Source organism: Spermophilus citellus, assembly GCF_964194105.1.
Source record: "Spermophilus citellus genome assembly, chromosome: 9".
In the NCBI taxonomy this organism is placed as follows: Eukaryota; Metazoa; Chordata; class Mammalia; order Rodentia; family Sciuridae; genus Spermophilus; species Spermophilus citellus.
The window spans coordinates 22,485,674-22,506,640 of NC_138191.1; the positions used below are offsets into that span (position 1 = coordinate 22,485,674).

General features: G+C 46.8%; 2 protein-coding genes across 16 annotated transcripts in view; one reads left to right on the forward strand and one right to left on the reverse strand.

Moving 5' to 3' along the window:
• Window positions 1–20,967, forward strand: part of ST7L (suppression of tumorigenicity 7 like) — a 118,149-nt gene that overhangs the window by 93,736 nt on the left and 3,446 nt on the right. For 5 of the 15 annotated variants that reach the window (XM_081306117.1, XM_081306115.1, XM_081306116.1 and 2 more), the window contains one exon: window positions 15,722–16,746. The exons of 1 other annotated variant lie outside the window; for it this stretch is intronic. In XM_081306117.1, the coding sequence (XP_081162243.1) occupies window positions 15,722–15,883 (162 nt within the window). In that variant the 3' untranslated portion in view covers window positions 15,884–16,746. Of the gene's footprint in view, window positions 1–2,164; window positions 2,300–4,199; window positions 4,353–15,721; window positions 16,747–20,967 lie in introns of those variants that run through there. 9 more of the 15 variants (XM_081306124.1, XM_081306112.1, XM_081306113.1 and 6 more) reach the window with 7 other exon arrangements.
• On the reverse strand, window positions 2,341–19,333 carry WNT2B (Wnt family member 2B). Its single transcript, XM_081306131.1, has 5 exons — window positions 17,248–19,333; window positions 10,573–10,793; window positions 9,333–9,610; window positions 8,430–8,694; window positions 2,341–4,150 (listed from the first exon to the last, which is right to left on the reverse strand). Exons 1-5 carry the CDS (start codon window positions 17,430–17,432, stop codon window positions 3,921–3,923), a joined length of 1,179 nt encoding a protein of 392 aa, XP_081162257.1. The 5' UTR covers window positions 17,433–19,333; the 3' UTR covers window positions 2,341–3,920.

Below are 20,967 nucleotides of genomic sequence, written 5' to 3' on the forward strand. Positions count from 1 at the left end.
TGTGCATCCATATGTGTGCACCTCCTGTATGCCCATGTCTGTGTGTTTTTTGCATGTGTATCTTCGTGGTTGTGCTTGGGCTGACACAGCAGAGTAAAAAGAAAGCATCTCTTTCTTATTTTACCACATTGCTTCAAAGATGCCCAACCCCCGTAGTAGCAGGCAGTTCCCAAGTGGAGGGTGGGGGCAGAGGCCTCCACCAAGGCCATCAATAACCAGGTGTGAGCTACAGGTCTCTGTGTAATGTGAAGCTCTCCCGTATTTCATTTCTGCACCCAGGGGGCGGCTCTGCAGGATTGCTTACGGAGAGCTCTGTGTCTGGCACCTCTCTCCACTAGGCCCAGGCGCCCAGGGTCCCACCGACCTGCCCAGGAATGCATCACATTGTTCTCTGGTGCTGTAATTTGGCTGCAGGAGTTAGGCTGAATGCCTCCCCAGGATGAGAAACATACTCTCCCTAGTGTACTCCCTTCTCCCCAGCTAGCTTGGGCTTCTGCCCTATGACCACGGAGAGCATTTAAATAAAAAACTCAGAAAAGGCTAAGGAAAAAAAAATCCTGATTATCTGTCTTTTATTAAGCTATGTAGACTCTCATGTCCTGAGTGGGTCTGAGAATTTGGCAAAGGACTTAGTGGTTGGTGTTCTTGATAAGGGATGTGAAAGAAAAAAATATTCTCTGCATCAGGGAGGAGTAGAAACAAGGCAGTGTGTATTCATGAGTTAGATCGACAAAACTTTAGGAACAGACCCTCAGGGCGATATTGGATTCTTTTAATTAATCTGAAGTCCCTGATTTCATTTTACTAACATTCCTGTAAGAAAGAGTGTGGATTAGTGCCATTATTCAGGCTAATAACAATAAAAGTTGGCTCTTAACTTCAAGGCTAGGTAGGTTAAGACTGGCATTCTTATTTTACTTGTTACAGACTGTGCAGCTGAGGTACTTTAGTAACGTGCCTTCTCTAAAAAGATACTCAAAGGATAGAGATAGTATTTTTATGCTTTGTGTCCAAATGGCACTTACTACAATGCATTATACCTAAATACTTACCAAAAGTTAAAGGAAATGAGAACCAACAAGGAGAAGTGGGAGACATGAGAGAAGCTAGGATGCTGCAAATGGTACAGACTGCTGTCAAATATGGGAGGGATGGGAGAGGGGTTGCTTAGAGACAGAGTGGAGGAGTAACAGAAATGGAGTCTTGACCACACCAAATAAAGTTCTCATTTCGTTGCTTGTTCCAAATAAATTAGTTTGTTTGTATAGTGCAGAACAAATGCCAGTTGTCTAAAGCTAATTGGAATGCAAAAGCAAATTAAGGACTAAGAGGAAAAATTTAATTGCTTAGCCATACAGCTTCTGTATTGGGGCTGAAATAGATATCTTTTCTTTTGCTTATCCTTCTCACTCTCTGGACAGCTTGTTCTCTTAACCAATTATAGGAAGTCGCAAAATCTGCATCTTTGTAAGCTAGAATTTGGAGCTCAGAGAAAAAAGCATAGAGTAATATGAGATGCCAGAAGAGGTCTACTCACTTCCTTTAACAGGGTAAGAACCAAAAATCAAAGAATCAGTAATAGGGCACAGGTAGTTTTTAACTCAGGTTGACTTCTCTTGAAAGGCCTATGCCATCTTTAATGTGGTATCTGGATGTTCTTGAAAGAGCAGGGCTGGCTGGGACCTGAGGCTCTTCTCAGCAGTCTGGTATACATGGCAGTATTAGCGAATCCATTCAACGCTGTTCCTGAGTTTAGACTGGCCATGGCCCCCTTTACCTTCTTACTATTCCAAATCTTTCTTCCTCTTAATCCCAGCCCAAGATGTCAGAAACTTTTTTTCCCACCCCCTATCTAATCCCAACACTGGTTCACCAGTTATCCAGTTGACTCTATTCTGCAAGGAAGACATTCCCTTGGCCTGACTCACTCAGTCCCATTTCTCCACAGGCATCCCTTCACCGCAGACCACAATGACCCTGACTAGCTCATGTTTTGTGTTAATGGATTTGAAATTGGAGCAAATCTCCTCACCAAAGAAAAACCACCCTAAACTCTCCCACACAGGTCTCAGCAGGTTACATAAATATTAGTCCTATCATTCAAATAAATCTGCCCCTCAAGGTCCAGAACTGTGGCACTCCCAACTTCCTGCTGCCTCTACAGAGTGATGTTGCTCCACAAACATATGAGGACCCTAAGGGATGTGGGAAAGGAACTTGGGAAAGGAAAGGGGGTCTATATCCAGATTATTTTGTAAGCCCCTTGGTCTATAGCCTATTGTAAGACCATGCATTCCTAAATTAGAAGTCCCTAGAGAAGTTATGATGAGTTTGACCCGTCTGGGGCTTTGGTGAAGAGTGTCTAAATAATTCAGTCGGTACATACCCTAATTTTACAAAAATAAATTTTACAAAAGTAGAAGCTCAGAGAATTTAGGGATCTTACTGAAAATACAAAAACCAATAAGTGACACAACTGATTTTAACCCAATTCTTCACTGAAAGTTCCTATACCACTCTGCTAGTTTAAAATACCAACAGGCAAGAGATAACCACTAAGTCACATAAAATTAGGTTTGGGGGACTCTGTCCATTATTAAACCTGCTATCTCTAGAGACTTCACTACTACAAACCTAAGTTAGGCAACAGGTAGTAGCATGGAAGGAATCCTCCCCTATTCAAGCCAAATGTGGAGTGAATATTAATCACCACTAGGACTTGGAGAATCACTAAATAAAGATTTGTTGAGTAAATGGGGGAAGGCTATTGCCTTCTAAGATATTTATCATTTTGGCCTAAGCCCCAGCTCTCTTTATGTATCCAGTGACTCCTGCCCTTAGATTCAAAAGTTAGGATCCTCTCCTAAAGAATTACCAAAGTTAAGCTGGGCATAGTAGCGTATGCCTGTGATTTCAACTACTCAGGAGGTTGGGGCAGGAGGATCACAAGTTGGAGGCCTGCCTGAGCAACTTAGTGAGAGCCTGTCTCAAAAAAAAAAAAAAAAAAAAAAAAAAAATCACCAAAGCCATAGATCACTACCTTCCTAGTATATACTGATGCCTCATGTGCCCTTGAGATCAGCTTTTCTTTACCCTTTCCCACCCTCCACGAGTTACCTACCTTTTACTTAGTGTTTCCCAAACCTAACTAACCTCCAGAATAATGTGTACTCTCCCAGTACTGTTCCAGGATGTTCTCAAGATCTGTTAAACATGGAAACCATTGCATGCCACCTCAGTTTGAACAGGCAACAAGTGAACAAAAGAAGCAGTACTGTCTGATATAGGTAGAAAAGAAAAAGAATGTGTGTTTGTAGTCATATGATTTTTTCCCCTATAAAACACAACAGTTTATAATCATATGAGCACATGAATGGAAATTTATCCTCTATGGCTAACTCTAGTAATCTTAGGCTCTTGATAGTAGAATGCTTAGCCTAAGAGTATCTCTTGGAGAATCAGGCAGTCTGCTCAAACTGTCTTCAGGAAAGGATCATGCAGTATCATCTCTGTCCTGTCCACCCTCAGCCAGGGTAGGGTCAAAAGAAAGCTGTTTCCAGGTACCCTTTCTCTTACACATCCAAGAAGTATTAGAAACCAGTGCAAGGGAAAGGAAAAATGAGCCTTGACCAGGTACTTTAGTGCAACTCAAATCACTCCGAAGACCCCCTACTACTTCTGCTCTCCCTTCAAACCTCCAAAGGGGAAATCAGGGAGCCACTCAGTTTCTTATATCCCCTATTAACTCCTTCCCAGGGCTAAGGAACCAGTACACCGTAGTCCTTCTGGATTATTCTCCAAGTCCTTAAATAGAAGCTATAGCAGCCCAGGGTTGAGGATGGAGAAAGGTGTGCATGCAAGGATCTTGTGCTTTTGAGTTGGGAGGCTTGAAGTGGAGGGATGGTGAGGTATCTGTGTGTTCAGGTCTGGTCCAGCCACTCTGCCTTCTTGGGGGCCTTGCAAGTATGGACATCCACAGTGTTTCTGCACTCCTTGCATCGCACAGCACAGCACCAGTGGAATTTGCACTCACACTGAGTGACACGGGTGACTCGAGTTGTGTCGTACCCTCGGCCACAGCACATGATTTCACAACCATCTGTTCCTTTAGATGTCTTGCTGCAAACACGACCTGCAGTGCCTAGGGAACCTGGGTTGGGAAAGAGACGGAGTGAAAACCAAGTTATCTCTTATTTCAGCAGCTCTGGACAACCTCATCCACATTCTCAGGAGGAAGCCATAAAGAATCTCTCTTCTGAAAATACATCCTCTAGCCAAAATGATCATTCCCTCATTGCCCTCTAAACCAGAGTTGTTATTTCCTACCATCAAGGCTCCTCAAAGGCTACTGATTTCACCTGCAATTCTCTCCCTGCCAATAAACAATTTTTATATCCTCTTCAAACTTTAAATGTTCATAATTATTAAAGCGTGGTGAGGTTTTTTATGTTTGAAATTTTCTATAATAAACAGTAAAACAGATGGGTGCCATGGCACACTCCTATAATCCCAGTGGCTTGGGAGGCTGAGGCAGGAGAATAGAGTGTTCAGAGCCAGCCTCAGCAACAGCAAGGTGCTAAGCAACTCAGTGAGACCCTGTCTCTAAATAAAAATACAAAAAAGGCTGGGGTTGTTGCTTAGTGGTTGAGTGCCACTGAGTTCAACCCTCAGTTACCCCCCACCAAAAAAAAATAAAACAATAACCAGGCATGGTGGTACATACCTCCCTACTCAACTGAAACAGGAAGATTACAAGTTCAAGGTAAGCCTGGGACTTAGCAAGACCCTGACTCAAAATAAAAAATAAAAAGGTCGGGCTGGGGATGTGGCTCAAGCGGTAGCGTGCTCGCCTGGCATGCGTGCGGCCCGGGTTCGATCCTCAGCACCACATACCAACAAAGATGTTGTGTCCGCCGAAAACTAAAAAATAAAAAAAATTAAAAAATAAAAAGGTCTGGGGAATGTATCTCAGTGGTAAAGTGGTTTGGGTTTAATCCCCAATACCTCACCTCCCTCTCCCCAAAAATATCAGTAAAACAACAACTACAATAAAAACTGAGCCTATAATTTATCTCTTCTAAGACATCTTACCACAACTGTAATCTTGATACCATTTTTTAGTATTTTGGACCTTGGTTTATATTTTATTAAATTGTACTATACTACTATACTGAGAAGAATTATAGAGCGTGGCCATTAAAAGCGTGAGCTCAGACTTCAAATTGTCTAGATTCAAATACCAGTTCTGCCACTTCTTAGCTGTGTGACTTATCAAGTTAATTAATGTCTCTGGGCCTTAGTTTTCTCATATGTAAATGGAAATAATAGAAACATCTAACTTAGGGGATTATTAAATCTATAATCTCTGTTCAGATAAGGAGGTGCACTGATTAGCATGACTGGTTGAAGACTTATCTCTAAGGAGTTCCTAATGAATATTCTTTGTATGACCCCTTATAGCAAGAACTTCCTTTTTAAGTATTTATTTTTTAGTTGTAGGTGGATACAATACCTTTAGTTTATGTATTTTTAATGTGGTGCAGAGGATCGAACCCAGGGCCTCGTACGTGCTAGGCGAGCACTCTACTGCTAAGCCACAACCCCAGCCCATAGCAAGAACTTTTTGAAGGGTAAGAATACCCTTGAATTCCAGGCCCCACTTTGAGTTTTATGAGACCTAATTTTATGTTTTCCCCCTGCATAGGGAATGCTCAGGACTGTATTTTGATCAATTGCAAAAGAGATCCTGTCAACAGAAAAATTAAAGTCAAAATTTTCTATGGGTTGGACCTTATTAATAAGGACCAAGAGATGAGAAGTGACTGGCATGGAAGTTCAAAAAAGAGAATGGATTAACTAATTTAGATAGCAGTAGTATTCACATTCCTCTGGGATATAGGGAAAAGATGCTAGAACTTCTCTATTGGTATTTTATCCATTGGTTTAAAATTTCTATTTTAGGGATATGTACATTATGCATATTTTATTATATATGAGTATAGTGAAACAATAGATATAAGTAAATAGTATATATGAATATAATGGAGGTACATGCTTTTTTTTTTTTTCTTTCTTGGTACTGGGGATTGAACCTAGGGGTGTTTAACCACTGAGCCACATACCCAGCCCTTTTTCGATGTTTTTTTCCTAGAAGGTCTCTCTGAGTTGCATAAGTGCCTCACTAAGTTGCTAAGGCTGGCTTTGAACTCGTGATCCTCCTGCCTCAGCCTCCCAAGGCACTGGAATTACAGTTGTGTGCCACTGCTCCTGGCTCTTTTTTTTCTTCTTAATGATTAGAGTATACAACCCCAAATGTCAGGAAATCACTGCTCTAGAGTTTGGGCTGACTAGGTCATTTATATGTATTATTCTTCCTTCTTTCTTATCTCTCTTTCTCTCTCCCCCTCTCCCCACCCTTCCTTCCTACCTTTCTACCTATATTATTTTACATATATGTTAGTCTCATAATTCCAATGGCTCCTAGGATGAGCTGTATACCCTTTGTATTCCAGGCCCCACTTTGAGTTTTATGAGACCTAATTTTATGCCACAGAGGGAAACTAACACACATATGACCTATCTTCCCTAATTCCAAAGATCCTTCCTTAAAGATGCATTTTAGATAAGGCAAAATAAGCTTACATTCAGGAGGTTGAGGCAAAAGGATCCCAAGTTCAGGGACAGCCTGGGCAACTTAGCAAGTCTTTTTCTCAAAATTAAAAATAAAAAGGGTTGGATATATAGCTTAGTGATAGAGTGCCCTTAGGTTCAGTCCCCAGTACTGCCAAAAAAAAAAAAAAAAGGCTTACACCTCAGATGTTATGGAATCATTCCCAGGCAGCTGGAGATTAACCTCTGAATTAGACCAACTGGAAAACACCTAGTGGAAGGAACTCAGTGTGGCAATCAGCAGGGCTTGCCCAGCCTTTCTTTTAGCACCCTGCAATGTACACATACTTTCTGTGTTTCTCTGGTAGAGCTTTACCCTGTTTCTGCTCAGTTTTACTCCGGCCCCTTGCCTCTCCAGGAAGGACAGTGATGAGTAAAAACAAACAGAACAGAAGACAGCTGAGGTTTTTGGCTCTACCTCACCAAAGTTCTGACTCTTGAGTCTGCAGAAAAAAGCCTGGGAGCTCCATGACAGTCACCAGAAGAGAAGCAGTTCTGTTACACTGCATGTTATTCCCAGTTTAACCCATCTAAACCAGAAACTATAAGCCAGGATGCAGTTTCCACTTCGTTGAAGTACCTTTCTAGCATTCCCCAAAATTCCACCACAATTATCTACAAGAGACTGAAAAACAACAATTTTCTGCCTGGTACCAGCCATTTGTTACTTTTTAGGTAAAGCCTTCAGTGTGGATCTCCTCTTTCCTTGTTTCCCTGACTCCATTTTAGAATGTTAAATGGTAGTACACTAGATGTAGCTTTTCAGTATCATTCATGATCTGGTTCCTGCTTATCTTTCTACCTTTAATTCCCCTTGCCAGAAACATTTACTCAGTAAGGTTGATCTGCTCTGTCCCTGAACCAGATCATGGGCTTTCTCTATCACTCTGTTCCTGTGCACAGTATCTATTCTTTTTCTTTATTTTTCCCCCCAGTAGTGGGAATTTAACCTAAGGGTATTCTACCACTGAGCAACATCCTTAGATCTTTATTCTTTTAATTTTGAGATAGGGTGTGACTCAGTTGTCCAAGCTGGCCTTGAACCTGAGATCATCCTTCCTTGGCCTTCTGAGTTGCCAGGATTATAGGCCTGCACTATTGCACCCAGCATCTGTCTAGTCTTCTGTCTAGCTATCCAGAGAATCCTCACCCTTCAAAGAGCAGCTTAAATTCTATATTTTCAAATAAACTTTTCTTAGTTTCAACTGTCATCTCTCTTTGTAGTTGCATTTGCTTACCCATTACACACACACACACACACACACACACACACACACTCTCTCTCTCTCTCTCTCTCTCTCTCTCTCTCTCTCTCTCTCTCTCTCTCTCTTTCGGGGGCAGTGCTGAGGGGATCAAACCCAGGGCCTTGTGTGTTCTATGCTAGGCCAGTGCTTACCAATGAGCAACATCTCCAGCCCTAATCTCACTTTTTATTTAGCTAGACTGCAAAGAGGCAAAGGCTTGGTATCTTGTGCTTCTATGTAGCTCACATATTTCTCAGAACTGAAAAAACTTACTTAAACATCTTGTGAGTGTGCCTACTATATCCCAGATGCTGGGAACACAAAGGAGCACCTCTCAGTGTAGGTAGCATTGGACCTGGTGGACCAGTTTCATGACCAGGTTTTCACTTAGGGAGGAGACTGAATCCTCCTATAGCATCTTCTTACCTGATTCCTGGGACTGAACAAACCATGATTAACCAGTGATGCCTGTACCAAGAACTTGGACTCCATGTCTCTGCCCACTTCACTACTCACCTGCAGCTTTGTCCAAGACACAGTAATCTGGGGAGTTGTCAAAGTAGACAAGATCAGTCCGGGTGGCACGGCGATAGCCTTGGCGGGCTGCTGTGAAGTTGGCACCATCCTGGGTGGCCGTCACCTGCACAGCCCCATCATAGCGACGTCGCAGATAATCACCTGTGCGGCGGAAGTCGGACAGTGCACGCCAGCAGGTGCGCAGAGTACAGGAGCCGCTCACACCATGGCACTTACACTCTAGCTTCAGAAACCGCCGCACAGCCTGGATGGGGGAGGAGGCAGGTAAAGGAGAGTCACTGGCCAGGGCACTTTTTAGACATCCCTAGGGCCAAAAGAATGAGTGCTCTATGATCTGCTGGCCCTGGCCACCTGGTCAAGCCCTTAGTGATTCTCTCCCACATCAGATCCCACCCATTCTTCCTGATCCAGTTAAAGAAACTCCTCTTCCAGGAACCTCCCTGGCCAATAGTACTTGTTATGACAGCCTATTGGATTATAGAGCCACAGGTTCTGCTCACGATTACAATGTGCTCACTCGTCCTGTAGTTTTCACATTTTAAAGTATCAAGTACCATACCTTCTGCTTTTGTAGTGTGTTTTCCAGCACTTTATGTGTTCATATTACCAGTGAACAGGCTAGAACAACCTCTTATTTCCTCAGTCTTTATGAAGGTAGTTCTCATCATCTTTGAAAAGTTACTTTCCATCTATGTGGAAACCCAGTGGAATCTAGGCATTGCCAAGCTCCTTTGCATTTAGTACTCCCCTTTATGGGATGTTGGGGCTTATGAAGGAAATCCAGAAGCCTTCAGCTCTTCTACCTTCACATTTAGTCTATGGTTACACAAACTGGTCATCCCCAGCAAATATGAATGTACACACAGAGACATGAATACTAACCGTGCGACCACAGCGGTTATTATGTAAGTTCATGAGGGCCCGGGCGTCCTTAAGCCTCTTCTCCTTGGCATCCACAAATGCCTTAGCAAAGCGGACACCATAGTGGATGTTGTCACTGCAGCCACCCCAGTCAAAGTCCCCACGTTGGTCATGGTGTCGACCACGGGTATAGGGATCACAGCTGCACACGCTTAATTCACCCTGGCTACAGGCACGAGTGATAGCATGGACCACCCCTGCTGATGAGATGGCATATACAAATGCTGCTTCCCGGCTACCTAGAGAAAGGTAGAGGCATATCAGGAAAGAGGTCCACGTCTGTCCCCTTCTTGAACCTATCCAGTCTCAGATACCTCCTTTCCTCTCCTCTTCTTTCCCAGAGCCACCCACTATATTCCCCTTATTCAAGGTGTCCTTCCCTTCCAAGAGCATTCCTCAGATTATCTGATCGCTTCCCTTAGCCCTCAGTATTCTCTACCCACTTCTTTGTACATCTGACTTGTTGGGCTGACTTTACTCTTGTTTCCTTCCAATTTTCTTGGGTCCTTCCATTGACAAGTCCCATGATGCATCATCCTCACCACTGGTACACTGGTATGGTTAAGCCTGCCTGCGTCCATATTCAAGGCTTTTCAGGCCCACACTGCTGGACAGTTCCCTTACTATCCGGACCCCAACCCAGGGGTCTGTTTAGGAAGATATGCTACCTTCCCTGCCTGCTCTTGGTGCCTGATGAGTCATCGTCCCTATATCCCTGATACCTCCAGATTCCCAACTCGTTCCCTTTCTCCTAATTTACTGTCTAGCTCTGCTTAGCTTTGTTGCTGAGCTAGGGCCAAGCCACTAACTCTCCAAATATTTACATATCACCTTTCTGTTTATCTTTTGTTCCCATTACTGTAGTGCTGGGAGTGTTAGGGTGACTGTATCTCTGGTCTGCATCCTTATAGTACATGGATGCCCCCTCAGAATGGGGAATGGGGAGGGCAGAGAAAATGAGGGTAAAAGATGAAGATGCTAGGGAAGGCTTTACCTCTGTGCCATCATTCCAAACCACTGTGATTTAGAGGGGGCCCTGCCTACAAAATAATAAGGTACTAAGTGTCTGTTCCCAACTATATCCTGTGTTCTAATTATGAAGTAGTGTGGGAAGAGAGTAGGGAGGATCATACCTCCCCCTCCCCACAAGCCCTAAGCATACAAAGGGAAGGAGCTGAAGCAGGATGAAAGACGCCCCTACTTCTGAGCATGACACGGCCAAAGACAGTGTGGTCCCGGTCCAGCGTGGTGCAGTTCCAGCGGTGATGGCGGAACTGGTGCTGACACTCTCGGATCCATTCTCGGGCACCTTCACCCACTGAGCGCATGATATCTGGGTAACGCTGGCACAGCTGCCGCTGCCGGCTCACCAAACCAGGGATATTGTCACAGATCACTCGGGCCCCTAGTGCCCCAATGTACCTGTAAGGTGGAGATGGCCCTGTCAGAGCATCCGATCTCTTTTCTGCATCAGGAAGGGGATAAAGGGGGGAATGTTTTATATCTATATTAGATTAGATTCCTTGCCCTTCCCCCAACCCACATTCCCTGAGGCTGATGGGTAGAACCATTCCCCACAAGCTCTGAAGAAATAGTTACACAGTTTCAGAAAGAGTAATTGGTGGTCTCCCACATTACCAGTTCCCCAGCCAAAGGCCGAAGTGACACACACTCCCAGAACATAGGCCAGGCATGTGTCATATACACAGAAGCTGTGGGCATGTCACACAAACCCATTGCCTGTTTATTTAATAAACATTAAAATCCTCACAGAAAAGTAAACTAACAAAACAAGGGTCTGAGACAACATTCTTAAACCCACATGAAGAGGAACGTCCCGAGTGGCTGGTCCATGAAGACAGGGGGATGGAAACAGGGAGGGATGGGCAGGAAGAGACATAGTGGACAATTCTGAGTAATGTTTACAGCTTTAGTTAGACTCATGTAGCTAAAAAAAAAAAAAAAAAAAAAAAAACCAAAAAAACCTCATTCCCAATATTTTCAATATTTTAGGGGAGAAAGACTCCCCCCACCTCCGAACCTCTCCCCTTTTATTTTCAGGCTCCAAGGCCTTCCTTAACTAAGGAAGATTTTAAAATCACTTTTCCTAGCCTATAAGGTACAGTGCCCTGGATAGACCTGCATGAACAGAAAGCTGTTTGCAGTGGGAAGCCAAAAGCCAAGAAAAAATACTCCAGTCCCCTGACTGCCCAGTTTGAACAGTTATAAGAAGATAACTGAGATGGGCTCCTAAAAGATAGGTGGGTCACTAGAATCATTCATTCTCCAGTTTCTCAAGGCACTCACTATTTTCTTTCAAATACTCTTGGCCCTGGACACCATCACAAACCTTGAGAAGAGCATTTTGCAGAGAAAACAGGTGAATCACCCTTTCTCCCCAAGAAGCCACCAAGAGTTCAGAGTCATTCACCTATTTCCTTTGGCTCAGCAGCCCAGCTCTGCTTCTCACTCCTATCTTTGCAATCCCATAGTACCTTTGATTTGAAGTCCACTCTCTGTTCTGTGCAAAACACCCCAGAGGGACACTCCCCTCTTCTGAACAGGTGGGGGCCATAGAGAACAGTTGCTGCTGCAGACAGAAAAGCTTTGGTCTGAGCTATGAATGAGCCAGTGGTTTGGGAACTGCCCCAAAATGGGTCTAGAAGTGGGTGAGGTGAAGGGAGGGCAGCCAGTGGGGGAAGGGAAAAACCAAACTGCCCTAGGCCCTGTGTCCCTTCCCCCCATGCATTCCCACAGCCAGCCCTCACCCACAGACTGGATCACCACTGGTGACACCAACTCAAACAAACACAGGAGGGCTGATGCTTGCCTCTTTGGGAACTCAGCAGAGCTGATGGGCCCCATCTGTCCTGAGGGAGGGGTGAGAGGCTGGCCCTCTTCTAACAAATCCCATGGAATCAGTGTCCCCAGCACTGTCCATCAGGGCTGCAGCTTCCAGGAACAAACAAAATAAACACCCCAGGCTAGGCCAAGCCGGAAAGGGCTGCCTGACGCACAGCCCTGAGTTACACCCACTGCTGTGGTGCTTTGTTTGGAGAATCAAGACGTTGGAGTTGGAGCTCTTCCCTGTCTTACCGCCTTTCTGCTTCCCCATAAGAGTACTGCTCTAGGCAATGGGTGTTTTTGGTTTTGGGGGGTTTTGCTTTGTTTTGCTTTTTTCCTGCGACTGCTTGGGAGGAGGCGGGTTGGATGGGAACGTGAGACCAATAATCCAGCACTCATGAGACAGACTGGAGTGGGGCAGGCCAAACTCTGGCGAAAAGGCCTTTCTGTGGTCTGACTTAAGTCCATTCTGCTGCAGCCCACATTGGTCCCTCTTATTAGGTCCTCAATGAGCGTGGGAACATCTGTTCAGAATCTAAGATGGCAAGACAATTAGGTTTCTCTACTTACCCCACTAAGTAACTGCTTCAAGACCTTGCAGAGCATGGGGCTTGCCTGCTGGCTAGTAGTTGGCCCCAGTTGTCAGTGTGGGGGCTTCCAGTAATGCTAAGACTGAACTCAAGTCCATCTCTTTGCAGTTCACCACATGCTTACAAAATGGCTGTCGTGTACCCAGCACTGAGTTCATCTGTTAGGGGCACACAGATGTTTAAGGCATCCCCCAGCTTAATGGTTTGGGAGAGGATGTTAGATGCCCCTAACTCTCCAGAAGCTTTGTTTTCCCCTCCCAAAAGTAAATTCTTCACTTTCTTCCCTGCTTCCTAAACCAGTATGCTCTCCCTTCACCTGCTTTTGACTAATTCACATTTCCTCTTGACTCACACTCTGCCCCAGACCCTTACTACTACTCAAAGTATAGTCCCTAGAGAACACAAAATATCTGCATCATCTGGGAATTTGTTAGAAACTCAAGCTCTACCCCAGGCTGAGTAAATCAGAGTCTGCATTTTCCCACAATCACGCTGCTCCACGAAGGCAATAATTCTTGTCTCTTGTTTTTATCTTCTCTTGGGACAAGATGATGCTGGCTATTGAACCCAGCACTTCACTCGTGCCAGGCAAGCCCTCTTCCATTGAGCCGTACCCCCAACTCTTTGTTTTGTTCACATTCATATCCTCAGCATTGAGAATAGTGTCCAGCACATAGTAGGTACTCAGTAACTTTGTTGAATAAACAACTAACTGCTCTGATTTATCCCCAACTTCCATCTCCTTAGCTAGCCATAAACTTCATTTCAGTTACAGCTTTACTCCTTGTCAACACTGCCAGTCTATTTGCAGATGTTTTATGTTTGTGTCCTTTTAATGAGGCCAAAGATCCTCTTTTTTTTCCTCTCTCTCCCCCTTTTGTGTAGATCTCTTAATACACATAGTTCAGCCACGCACATATAGGATTTTGAACACAGGAATAAAACTATTAGCCTCTCCAAATCTCTTTTTTTCTTTTCAAGGAACTGGGGATTGAACCCAGGGCTTTGCACATGCTAGGCAAGTGCTCTACAACTGAGTCACATCCCTAGCCCCCAAATCTGCTCTTAATACCACAGCATTTGTTAGTGCTTTATGGTTTCTGAGATATTTTTTTGTACAAAAATCCAGAGAGAGAGAGAGAGAAAAGTAAGATCCATTTTATAGGTGAAGAAACTGAGGTTCAGGAACAGTAAGTAAAACTATTCCACTCTATCAGGAGTAGTTGGAGAAAACCCAGGATAAAGAAAGGCCATCTGGGGGTTGGGGTTGTGGCTCAGTGGTAGAGTGCTCACCTAGCAAGTGGGAGGCCCTGGGTTCAATCCTTGGCACCACATAAAAAATAAATAAATAAATAAAGGTATTGTGTCTGACTACAACTAAAACAAAAAAGGCCATCTGACTTGAAAGTCAAGTTCTCTTTTATTCCAGGTGTAAGAGAGGCATACAGTGCTTTCTTAGGAGTAAAACACTTTGGCTTCAAGATTGGCATAAACTTAAGCAAGTTTCTTTCTTTCTTTTCGTACTGGGTTTTGAACCCAGGGACTTGCACATTCTAGGCAAATGCTATACCTCTGAGCTATGCCGCCAGTCCTTTCCTTTTATTTTAAGTCACCCAGGCTGGTCTCAAAACTGGTGAGCCTCCTGCCTCAGCCTCTTGTACAACCATATCTGGCTTGGGCAAGTTTCTTTACTGCTCCTCTCTTTTCCCTCACTTCGTTAATTTGTGTACGTCTCACTGGATTATTATTCTAGGGATTAAAGATGATACTTATAAGGTGCTTGGCCATAGTTCCTGGAGTTTAGTAAGGACTCACTAAATTTCAAATGTTGGTCATAACTGTAATGCTAATATAATACCACTCTCTATTTTTATTTATTTGTGAGCCCAGGAACATAGCCCTACTCTTTTGATCCCCTACATCCAACCCCCTACAACATAGAACAGGGAAGCACATGACAGAAGTCCCCTTTTCTTGTTTGTCATAGAATAAGAAGAAACCATCCATTTTTTCCTCTAATTAAGGGTAAAGGGAAGGAGGGGAGTGGTTGGAGAGGAAGGAGAAGAATGTAGGGCTAGAAGGAAGAGCAGACTATCAGCTGGTAACACTGCTGTTAGCCTTCTGCTCCACAGTGGAACAAGGACATACACTGTATACATCTCTTTGAAGGGTTGTACAAAATATCAAGTTTGTTGGATTTTCCCTTGGATTTTCATTGGGGATCTGATCTGCCTTCAGACCTCAACTTTCCACCTTGTCCTAGAAGAGGAAACCACTGAGGCAGGCATCTGGGCCTGCAGCTGTGACAGGTGGAGGTCAAGGAGACTGAAACAACCTCTGCACCCACTCCCTCTGCTAGCCCTTTTGCTTTCTTCCTCCATTTCACAGGGACTGCTAAGTCCCTTTGTGTGTCACCTGCCTCTCCCTTCAGAGCTCTTCCATCTCAAGAATTTTTCCAAAATCTTTAATATGAACCATGTGGGGAAAGGGTAATAGAGGGAGAAAAGAAAAGAAGGGGAGCAGCCAAGGATAAAAAATAGACTACAAACAATGCCCCTTGGGTCTTTAGGAAGCAGTAGCAGGATGTGAAATTGTCAGTGATTTCCTCAACCAAACACCAACTGGTCCCCAAGACTGCCTCCCACACTGGCAAGAAACAAGAGTTCATAAAACCAAATTGCAAATTGAGCTGCAAAACTAAATTGCAAATTTGAGCTGCAAAACCAAATATGCAAATTGAGCTGCATAAAGATGTGCAGTGGTCACTTCATGCTCTCATGCTGTCTCCATAGGGATCCAGAAGATGTAAGTCCAAAGCTAAACTGATCCATGAAGGTAAAGGGTGGCTCTGAATTTCATTCTGAATAATTTAAAGATTTTTTTCCTGTCTCCCTTTTTCCCTTTCTCTTTCTAAAGGAATGTTTCAAGCCAGATGTAAGATATAGGCCGCCGGCTCTCCCATCCAGAACCCCCCTCCTTGCCTTCCCCAACACATCAGAGATAAAAAAGATCCAAAAGAGAATTTTCTTCTACAGGAAAACAGGGGTGGGGGTGGGGATGGAGAGCAACGCATCTTGAAATGATAGGAATCTGCAGCCCAAGCTGGCCGGCCCCTCAGCCAGCTACCCTCTCCCCTTCCAGCCAAGATTCCAAGTCAAGAAGAGAAAAGCCACAGGGTGCAAGAGGAGAAGAGACCACAGTGTATGTGGGGGTGGGGGTGAGGTGGCCTGTTAGTTGCAAGGGAGGAGGAGCACAGTAAGAAAAGTAAGGGGGGACACAGCATGGTAGAGGCACTAACCCAGTCCAAGAAGTCAGTTTGATGGGGGTGCAGGGTGGGGGGCGGGTGGCCGGTAGGTGAAGAGGAAAGATGAGAGGATAGAATCTTCTCAGTCCAACTCTTTCCCCTTGCCCTGCCCCTCCCCAAGGTGTGTGGTGGGGGCGGGGGCCTGCAGCTCTTTTTCCTGAGAGAAGGGTATAAGTGCCATCCAGTGCTTGGAAGCACGTGGAGATGGGTCAGTTCTGCAAAAACAAACATACAGTGGATTGCCCCCCCCCCACAACATACAGGGGATCTCTAACACCAGACCTCACACATGCTAGGCAAGCACCCTCTACCTCTGAACTACATTGTCAGCCCTTTTTATTTTGAGACACTAAAAATTGCTCATGCTAGCCTTGGACCTGCGATTCTCCTGCCTCAGCCTCCTGAGTGGCTGGGATTATAGGCTTGCACTACCACAATGGCCATCCAATGGATTTTTAATGCCTCTTGCCTCGTCTGACCTCTTGTGAAGGTCTGGAGTCCAGGCCTGCGACAGATCTGAGGAGAGAGGGTATCTCAGTACTTTGGGATTCCAGAAGCCTCTGGGAGATAAGGTCCTCTGGGTAAGGAAAAAAAAAAAACAAACCGAGGAAGACAAAGTTCCAAGTGATCTCCTCAAAGCCAAGGTTTAAGACAAATGTCCAGATTATGCAAATCCAAGTGTTTTGTTTGTTTTAATTGTGGGGATTAATGGGGTGGTTTTGCCTCGGTTTCACTTCTAAAGCTGGGTACTTAGGCGATTGAGGGCCCTGCGGAACAGCCACCTAAAAGGGGGTCTGGTTCATTGAACTCAACGGAAGGCAACTCTGCCCTACAGGACTTGAGTTGAATGGAATAGAGGGGGTACAGCCCATGGGGGCCTGGGGAACCTCAACTATGGGGTGTCCAAATGCCCAGCACCTTCCCTCACCAGGGGAGTAGGACACGGCGCCTCATCGCCCCCATACTCCACTCTGGCTACTTCCCGACTTCAGTTGACCGTACTGCAGGGACTCCCTTTAGTTCTGTCAAGCGACCTGGTCCCTTGAGCTGGCTGCGCAAGGAGCTGTATATGCCCTATTGGCGCCTCCAGCCTCTGACCCAACGCCTCATCCGCCCAACCCGAAGAGCCACAACTCACCACCAGGACGTGTCTACACGGGCCGGCAGAGTCAGCAGCAGCAGCAGAAGGCAGGCAAGACCTAAGCGGGCCGAAGCTGGAGAGACGTCGGGGAGGACGGGTCTAGGCACGGGCGCAGGGGCGCGGGCGCGGGCGCGCCGAGGGGCGAGCTGCGCGGCTTCCTCCGCACCACCAGGCTTCAGCATAGCTCCCCGAAGACGCCCGCCGCACAGCCCGCAGGGGCGTGGACGGGGCACAGTCTGGGGTTACTCAGGCTGCTCCTACCTCACCCCTCTGGGTGGCCATGGAGTTCGCAGTCGGTTGGGGACCTGCGGTCACGCGGAGTCCGAGAGCCGGGCGTGGGGTCACGGAAAGATCGTAAGTTGCCGTGTCGGGAAATCCACGACGGGGCGCGGAGCCGGAGTCTTGGGGCGCGTTGCCAGAGCACGAGGTGCGGTGTCAGAGGTTCAGAGGCACCGTGTGGAGCTGCGGGGCCGAAAGTGCGGACAGCCCCTCCAGCCCGCGGGCTCTCATTGGACGGCGCGGGGCGGGGCCGAGACCGGGGACACGCGCGGCCTTCAAGGCGACTCCGCCTGCGCCAGACCCGGGCGCTCCGCGACACCCTAGGTGTGGCGGCCGCCTCCGCCCCTGGACTCTCCAGCGCGTCGCAGCGCTGCGCCCCCACCTGCTCGGGCGCCACGCGACCGGGACAGCAGCGCCCGTAGCGCCCAGTCCCTACTGATGCTGTGCCACCGGGTCCTAGCGCCCTTCGTTTGGCAATTTCTGCGGCTGTAGTTGATGGCAAGGCGTATGGAATGGAAGGGGGTTGCAGATACTTCTCCCTGTTCCCTCACCTACAGTGACAGTGGAGCTGAGCACACAAGATGCACTCATTTCGTTGGGTCCTCTCCATTTTGCACTTCTGTGAAATGGGTAGAAACCCTGCCACCGGAGTTGCAGGATAATCTTAACTCCCTTTTCAACACTGCCTACAGAGGCGCGGTGGGCAAATGGTTTCAGGTAGGGGATTCTCTGATTCCCTACATCTTCCGATCCACTGCACTGATCTCCCCTTTCACCACAACATTTAGACACAATGCCTACCCACCTGCCCCGCCCGGGTGCTTTCTCCAGCCTGGGATCCGGGAACCAATCAATGGCCGAAGCCAAGAAGGCACACCTGCGGACCCGACGCGGACGCCCAGGCCCTTATGTCCGGTTTTCCGCAGAGCTCAGCCTCTCCCCCAGTGTCTCGGTCCTCCACCCCCTCGGGCGGGGCTGCGAGTAGGAAAGAATCAGAAACAGCTGGGCGGTTTTCCCGCACCGGAGGCCAGGGTGGGGGTCCTGCTGAGAGAATGGAGGCCCTGGACCTTTTCTCCCCTTCGCCTTTCCACCGTTCCTGCGGGCGTGGTAAGTGGGGAAGTTCGGGAGGGTTGTCCGCTGAAAGCGATTCCGCTTTCCTCCTCCCTCTATCCCACCCCCGCACTTCCCAGGCTGGCAGGTAGAGCGCTGCGGGGTAGAGTGGCCCTTGTTGCGGTATAGAAACAATATATATTTTTTCCTTTTGTGGTACAAGGGATGAAACACAGAGCTCCGAGCATGCTAGAAAGCGCTCTGCCCCTGAGCTACACCCCTCAATCCCCTCCTCTTTTTTTCTTAAACTTTGAGACAAGGTCTAGCCAAATTGCCGAGGCTGGCAGGGAACTTGGGATTTTCTTGCCTCATCCTCTCCAGTAGCTGGGATGACGGGCTTGCGCCACGGACCCCCACTGTATACATTCTTTTTAAAGCTCTGGGCAGTCCAACTTTGAGAGTTCTTCTAGACCTACCCCTTGCTTCAGCCTAAGTTCTCCCGCCTAGCTCCCTCATTCCGAGGTGTCTTTCATGACTCTCCCCAGCGATTTATTTAAATTATAAAGTCCTGGTGTAAACAACGCTGGTAACTGCCCAACCCCAAACTCACCGTCTCTCTTCCTTTGTGGGGTGGGGGAGATAAGAGACTCTAGAGTGTTAGGGGACAGGGCACAGCTGGCTGCACTGAAGCTGCAGACATCTGAGTCAGAGCTACTGTAGGAGGGTTCACAAGGACCTTTGTCTCCTCTCTCCACTCTCACCCACTTTCCCTTACCCCACTTTCTGTGGTAAGGGGCAAAGTACATTCATCAATTCAATAAATATTTATTTGTTCCCTGTCATGTGCTAGGACTATGCTAGGCACTTGGTGTGTATCAGTGAGTACAGGAAAGCAAAACAATTTCTGCCCTCATGGAGTTTGTATTCTACTGGGTGCTTGGGGGGACAATAAACATCAGAAGTAAAGCTTAGAGAAGCTAGAATGGTAAGTGCAATAGGAAAAAAAAATAGGGCAGGGTCAGGGGACAGGTTGCAGTTGTAACCAGGATGATCATGACTGTGACAGTCAAGCAGAGACTTAAGAAAGTGAGGAAACAAGCCTGGTGGCCTCAAGGAGGGAAAAGCAAGGAGCTACTCTAAGGTGTGTAGGGGACAGCAAGAGTGAGCTAGGGAGGAAGAGTTTGGACAGGTAGTGGAGGGTGGGCTGAGTTAGGGAGGAGAGAAGTGCCTACCACCATTGGTCTGTGCAGGCCTGGGTGGGGGGAGCTAAACTGGAGTTGAAGCAGGTTGGATACAGAGACCAAGCAGGGCCAGCATGGTGTTCATGTCCCATCTGGCCATCCGACTCCCTTTCTTTCTTTCCTTCAGTCTGGTAGGCTCTAGATGACCTGCTGTATCCTTAGAATTGCACAGAGTCCAAGAATTTCCCTGAGAGAGGCAGGTGGCAGAGGAGTGAGCTCAGGCTCCTTACTGGATAGGCCCCTTTTCCTCAGACCACTCTTTCACCTCCTCCCAGCCCAACCCCACCCCCTTGCAGGGTAGCAGTCTTCCAGCTCCAGCAGCCTCTCCCAAACTCCCCTGTGTGCTTAGACCTGGGTGTGACCCTGGCCTTGTGTTTATTTCTACATATGGGCCTGGGGTTGTGAGTGAGGAGGAGTTGGAGATGATCACATCTAACCTTGGGTGGACTCACCCACATGGGCCCCAAACTCAATCCTGAGGCCCCTTATTTGGTTTCAGCAGTCTTCACAGTTAAGTGGGACGTGTCTTGGCACAACATAGATGCTGAATGATTAGTGAATGTTTCTGAGCTGAGGGGCCCCCCAGAAACATCAGCAACTCTGAAATGGAGGGAAGTGAATGAAGGGACAGGCCACCTCTGCCCTAAAGTGGGCAACCCAGAATGGGGATTTGCTTCTTCTACTCCTCTCCCCCTCCCCCAGCCCCCAGTTCCCCAGGAGGAACCCCAGGCTGCAGGAGCCAGCTGACTGCAAGAACTGCACTCAACCACTTAACTAGAGAACAACTACGGAGCCAGAGAAGAGGTTTTCTGGGATCTGCCACTTTGGAGCTTCAAATCTCAAAATAAACTTTCAGTCTCAAGGTCCTAGATACTATTGGAGAGCTCAGCTCCTCACGCAAGGGCCAGTTTGGGGGCTTCCAGGCAGAGGGTCAAGGCCAGAGGCTCAGGCTAGCTCCTGACCTGTTTCTCTGGCTTATCCCCAAACCCACTGGAGTCAGGGGGAAGAGTTTCTGGTTTGAGACTCAAGTACTGGTTTCCAGGGCCCTGCATGGAGTCAAGTCAGCACTTATTAAGCACCTGCTGTATGCCCACCACTGGCCAGGGCATCCTAAATGACATGGAAGGAGAATGGAAGGAGAAAAAGT

What these genes read in the sequence shown, in the direction of transcription:
- WNT2B (XM_081306131.1), bottom strand. Translation starts at nt 17,432, where the DNA reads ATGCTGAAGCCTGGTGGTGCGGAGGAAGCCGCGCAGCTCGCCCCTCGG. An exon ending in TGGCCGTGTCATGCTCAGAA is followed by an intron (nt 9,611 to 10,572) that starts GTAGGGGCGTCT and finishes ACCTTTCTCTAG; the next exon opens with GTAGCCGGGAAGCAGCATTT. An exon ending in TGTCTTGGACAAAGCTGCAG is followed by an intron (nt 4,151 to 8,429) that starts GTGAGTAGTGAA and finishes TTCCCAACCCAG; the next exon opens with GTTCCCTAGGCACTGCAGGT.